Here is a 6,104-nt window from a genome sequence, read left to right as displayed (position 1 = left end):
ACTCAGTGCAGTAAACCTGGCAACAGCAGAATTCTAATGGAATGTTTTCATTTTGTGGTCTTTTGTTTTTTTTTTAACAAACAGCTGAGTGATTCCTGTGGAACTGATCTTTTGGTGTGGCAGTGTATAACGGGGGGGCCAGCTTCTAAAGAAGTTGATCAAAATCTAAAATAATAGACTTAAAAAACAAACTGACTCTATAATGGGTTTGTTTGATCTTATTACTAAAGTCACAATTTTATCTAAATCATGTTAACTCCACTGCATATTCTTATCCTATGCAACATTTAAGTTTTATTTCACTCTTATGTTCTCTAACATATCTATGCTCCCACCCACCTTTTTAAATATCTGTAACAGTTGAAATTTCATTGACAGAATGGCCTCCTTGCACACACCATTTTATTAACTTGTGTAGGATAATGTGTGTAGAAACATGTACATAAATAAGACAACACAAAGTATTTTAATTGCATTTTTATTAGAACTTAGTTAATAAAATTAAGAAACTGTTTTATGAAAGAAAGTTGATGTGCAGTTACTGCAGAGCTCATACTGTAGGAAAATACTCAATGGTGAAGTTCTGTGGCTGTCAAAACCCTGTGATATGGAAAAGTCATATGATTTGGTTCACTTTAGATGTGGCGTTTTGTGCAAAGTAAGAAAGCACCACATCATTTCTCTCACCCTTTTCCCCCCACTGTGCTGTAAGACCATTTTCACAAACAGAAAACTTTCTTCCTCACTGATGCAGTGATAATGACAACAGGTTCAGTCTGTGAACAAGATAGAAAATAAACTAGTCTGAAGCATGTTATATCAAATCAGGTGGCTTCCTGGTGTCCATTATTGAACACCAGTGCGTAAAACAGGAAATGCAGGCAAAACTGAAACATTATGCTGCCAGGACAAAGCAGTGTTTGTATTTTTACCCTTTAGCTATATGAATTGGCAGTTACACACACAGTTAATTCTTTTTACAAACTACAAAGTACAGACTCTTTGTAAACACATTTAAGAAGCGTTTGAGAATTAAACAATCTGGGATGACACTTCTATCCATTACAGAACCTAGTAATTTACATGTCATACAATGTATGGCAAATAAAATCTGACATTGCTGATGCTGGATGAAGCAACAAAAAAACACGACACTAGCCAAAAAGTATACAACATCCTCTTTAAGACTTTCAGTCAAGTGGAAATGCTTAATTGCAGTGCTGCACTCTCTCAAAATATAGATTTTTAATGTTTTTTTTAATATTTTCTTAAAAATGTAGTGATGCTTTATTGTAATATAATAAAAATTGTTCTGTCCTCTTCTATTCCTTTAGCCTTTGCAGTTCAAAGATAGGACTTTGAAAAAAGCAAAAGTTTTGTTTTGGGAAAATGTTGAATCGATTGAACTTCAAAACAAAATTTCCCAATAATAAAACATAAAAGAACACTTTGCAATTACTTGACAGAATCACCCACCACATGATAACTTCTCCTGTACCTGCTTTCATTGAATGAGAGAAGAGCACTTGACTAACATGCACACATCTCCATGAGGGAAAATCAACTGCATTAGTGACATTAGTTAAGATGTTTTGCAGCATTAAGACTCTTCAGTGTACGCTATTCAAATTAATTTTACACTAATCAAGTCACAGTTTACAATATTAACAATTATTGGTCGCTGTCTTGAGTTGTCAGAGGATTTGACATAATCGTTTTATTTTCCTCCCACACATCCAGATTAAAAAAAATGCTCTGAAGACATTTAAATGAGATCTTTACACATGTCAGAAAATACGTTCAGCTCTACAAAATACCTGTCATTTGTACCATCTGTTTACCTCAACATAATTTTACAAGAATAGATTGATGGACAACTGTAAAGTGTTTACAAATTTGGTTTTTGGATGAAGGAAGCATCCTACCATTTAACAGGAATCTGACTACCATGATACCTCTCTTTTTGTTTGCCAGCTCTCTGGCACCTGGCTGTGTTGTACCCCGCTCTCGCTCTAAGCTGGCTGGTTTTAATGGTCGTGGAAACCTGGCATGGGAAAGGGCCTGGCAAAAGCTTCAACGCGCTGGCGCAATTCGGCGATGCGAGCAACCGTCTCTGGGTCTTGAAGCAGGAAGTTCTTGAAGTCCTGCAGCTTTCCTGCAGAAGACAACAGAAGCAAAAGCAAACTCAGAGATAAGAAAAAAGAAGTGTTTAATTTTTTTTCCCCATTTTCTTTCTCTGCTTGACCTGCTGGATTTTTGTTCTGTCTCTTCTGAAATGGCTTCTGATAAATTTTCCAACCACATGTATCAAACTGAATCCAACCCCAAAGGAAATAAATGTAGGGTGGAAAAGTAAAGGGGCATAAAACAACCCACGCTTTCATAGGTTCTGATCATTTAGTGACCGCTGGCAGTTGTATGAATAACTGTTAGAATGAAGAAAACATGGATATAATGATACTTTTTGTGAACTTACAAAAAAATACAAATACAAAAAACCCAACAACAGTGTTTGTCTACCTTTTGAAACAAAGCGTACAGGCCGTGTTTACTTTTGCACCATTTCTCATGCATGTTTCTTATTTTAGCTCTTCCCAGCACATTTTTACCTGATCAGACCTTAGTGATGACCGTGACTATGTTAATACGCACAAAATATTAGTTTTTGCCATATTCTGACAACAACAAAGTTCCTCATATGTTGTTTACATGGCTAATGAATACCAATCTTCCACTATAATTCTTGTTTACATGCAACCAGGCATACTCTGATCAAAAAAAATTTAATTTTCAAGGTTTTCCACTGGTGGCAGATGTTCCACTGTGTGAACACAGCTTCCCTTCTTTCACTCCTTCAAACACCACCTTGAAAAGGTCATGTTTTTATATTTGCTCATATCCAAAACCTGCTAATATCCTCCATCATAATGTTTCAAAGTAGGTGTTTTTACTCCATCCAATCAGGAAAGTGGACTTTTCATTGAAGAATGCTCCTTTAACAGAGAGGATCTTGGTATGAATCCCATTTGAGGATGAACAGAGGCTCTGTTTCACAACCTGTGGTGAAACCTATGAATAAGACCTCTATTCCAAGTGGTGCATATATGTTCAAAAAAATCCTATCTAAAGTGGAAAATCAGGTATTGGTAATTCCCGTAAATTGGAAAATGCATAGTGTGGAAAAAACAGCAGGAAAATAAGTAAATAAGGTGTCCATGTACTTCTGTAGTGTTTTTCACTGCTCTAGAGGGTATTTTGTGTCTGCAAGTCTCATGCATACATGTTTAGGGTTTCTGTTAATTAGGCCATGTTCTAATCCATCTACCAGCTGGTTACCTGTCTTTTTCTTGACATCTAAAGCAATTTTGAAGCCCTCATCCATGAACTCGACGACCTGCACAAAATCAGCCTCTTTGAACTGCCTAGAGGTCAGAGCTGGAGCACCTGGGAAAGAGAAAAACACAAGATTTGTCTAAAAAAAAAAAAAAAAAAGAAATAACCAGCATGTACTCCCATCTACATGTTAGCAAACATCTAGAACTGTAGTAGAAAGGAAAACTATTTTCTTCAAATATTAATAATCTACAAAGAATAATGTGTTGAATGTACACATAGACTCATGACTGATAAGAACTACATGAAATGAGAACATACAAAGTGCAGCGCATTGTACAGCAGATTAAATATCTAGCCTTAAGATAGATTTAGAAATGTGGCTGTGTAGATGTGGAGCTCTTGGACTTCCTGGAAGATGATTAAAAACCCAAACACACTTAATTAATCATTATCTGTGCTCGTGGCTTCATTGGTAGGTGACTAATTTCCATGAGCAGAACTACATTTGAAATGGGTTGAGTGAAGGAATGTTAAGCAAAAAGTTTGTGATAAGCTACTGTATATGTCAGAGCTGTCAGAGACATTTATTCTGTACAGGTTATTTACTGTTTGTTTTTTGTTTGTTTTTTGAATTTTTAAATTAAATATACAAGCATTTTAATAATCTGAATATATTTTTACTCCTGGTCGAAACTTGACAAGGGCTGGATGAAGCTAAATACAATGTGAAGTTATTTCTTACCTAACCTGAGGCCACCAGGAGTCAGGGCACTCTTGTCCCCAGGGCAGGTGTTCTTATTGGCAGTGATTGACACAAGCTCCAGCACTCGTTCGGCACGAGCCCCGTCGATGCCCTTAGGCCTCAGGTCCACCAGGACCAGGTGGTTGTCGGTCCCACCTGAAACAATGCGCCATTAAAAACTCCTGCACTGTAGGGAAGTCTACAGATTTGTAGACACAAATTCCACCTGCACTTTTGATCAGATCCATTCTTCTAAGCCTTACCGTCATAATGTTACATTGTTCAATTTGTTTAATTTCAATATGAAAAATGCACTGAATTTGTAATAAAGTTGGGTATTGTCTTTTCCATTACACTTGACATCTTTGGCTTTCTCAGTCATTTGATCGCATTACACAACCTGTCATGTCTTCTTCATCTAAATGAATTATCCCTCAGATTATTTTAATGAACTCCAAACAATGCAAACAAAACTGTTTTATCGCAGATCACTGGACTTCTGGATTTGCTTTGAATGCCAATCACACCTGACGGACAATGGAAACTCAATAGATTATATTATGTTTTTTTTCCTACCATTTCTTTTTCTACTGCTAACTTCTGTATCCTCTTCTTTTCAGTGATTGATTTTAAATTATTTTTAATCAATCTAAATTATTCTCAAAAATTGCACATGTTGTCCTTATTATAAGTATTATTAATTAAAAAACAGTCTAGACAGAGTTACTGTGGGAAAACCTTTGACCATTAATATAGTCAACCACTCCTTAATTCACTGTGACAATAAACACCATCCTGTTATGTACACAATCATATGCAAAGGGATTTAAAAACAGCCTGTATGCACACAATGCAGTGTAAGCACTGAACAAGTCTGTTTTTTAAACCTATCAATTGAAGGCTATACATCAAAAAAGAGCTGATGCCAGCGTATTACATCCAATACAAGATTCAAGCCTTTCCTCAGTACCAGAAAGTGACCACTTTGATCTGTTTGTATTTTCTTGAATGACAGTACAACTACACTGACATTAGCCCATTTGCACATCATGAATTTAAATGTGATTTTGTTTTTTTTCTACAATGTAATTTACATTTTGTGACAGGACATTCCTCGTTATTGATGTGTGTTCTTGAGGTTTCTCTGCTCTTTGCTGAGCCAGTGTCCCCATGGGCATACTTATAAAAAAAAATAACATACTTAAATACAAGTGAGATTACCTGAAACGAGGGTGTAGCCTTTGCTGAGAAGAGCAACAGCCATAGCCTTTGAGTTCTTTATCACCTGGGCGATATATTCTTTGAACATGGGAGACTGTGCCTGAAACAGTTGAAAAGATGAAGAAGCATTAGTATTTAATGCACAGCATGTAATGTCTGCTAGAAGGAGTCAAGCAAGACAATAAAATATGGCATCACATGAAGGAGCCTGGGAACGTGGGAGCTGTTTCCACTACCACTGCAGATGAAAATCTAATGTCACCCATTCAGAAATGACATCTTCCGTCACATTACATTTAGTTACATGATTTGATATTAAAAGACCTGCAAGTAGCATTAAAAGTTAATGTTACTACGGTGGATATTATGTTACCATTGGCAGGCAACCAAATAAATTGGACTACCACACTGCACATTTTTCTGAATTTGAACACTGTTGTAAAAATTTAATGCAGTTTTAAGTACACAAGTCAACAAAAATATAACGTAGGTCTTGTTATGTTAATGCAGAAACATTACATATGACAGCTTTAGATAGAGTAGTTAGCAAGATAGTAGCAGTGTCAACCAAATCTGATGTACACTTGAAAATAAAATAAAAGAAGCAAATTATGCATGTTTCCATATACGGTTTTGAAACAAATAACCATACATAACCATACCAAACAAAAAACCATTACTACGTTCTAATAAACGGAGTTGTGTGGGCTACATTACTACGTTCTAATAAACCGAGTAGAAGAGCAGAGCATTCTGTTGTTCTGTTGAGTTCTTTTCAATCTTTTTCAATGTGTTTTTTTTCCAT

The 6,104-nt window shown here is 36.0% G+C and overlaps 1 protein-coding gene across 1 annotated transcript in view; it reads right to left on the bottom strand.

The window, feature by feature from the left end:
• Nucleotides 1-461: 461 nt before the first annotated feature.
• The window catches only part of shmt2 (serine hydroxymethyltransferase 2 (mitochondrial)), a 37,849-nt gene continuing 32,206 nt past the window's right edge, over nt 462-6,104 (bottom strand). Inside the window, exons 9-12 of the mRNA XM_030134465.1 lie at nt 5,300-5,399; nt 4,079-4,234; nt 3,337-3,444; nt 462-2,155 (exon numbers count right to left, since the gene is read on the bottom strand). Of these exons, the coding sequence (XP_029990325.1) occupies nt 2,028-2,155; nt 3,337-3,444; nt 4,079-4,234; nt 5,300-5,399 (492 nt within the window). The 3' untranslated portion in view covers nt 462-2,027. The remainder of the gene's footprint in view (nt 2,156-3,336; nt 3,445-4,078; nt 4,235-5,299; nt 5,400-6,104) is intronic.

This window comes from Sphaeramia orbicularis, chromosome 5 (genome assembly GCF_902148855.1).
Source record: "Sphaeramia orbicularis chromosome 5, fSphaOr1.1, whole genome shotgun sequence".
Classification (NCBI taxonomy): domain Eukaryota; kingdom Metazoa; phylum Chordata; class Actinopteri; order Kurtiformes; family Apogonidae; genus Sphaeramia; species Sphaeramia orbicularis.
Note: the sequence above shows the minus strand (reverse complement) of the source record. Positions and strands in the feature narration are given on the sequence as shown.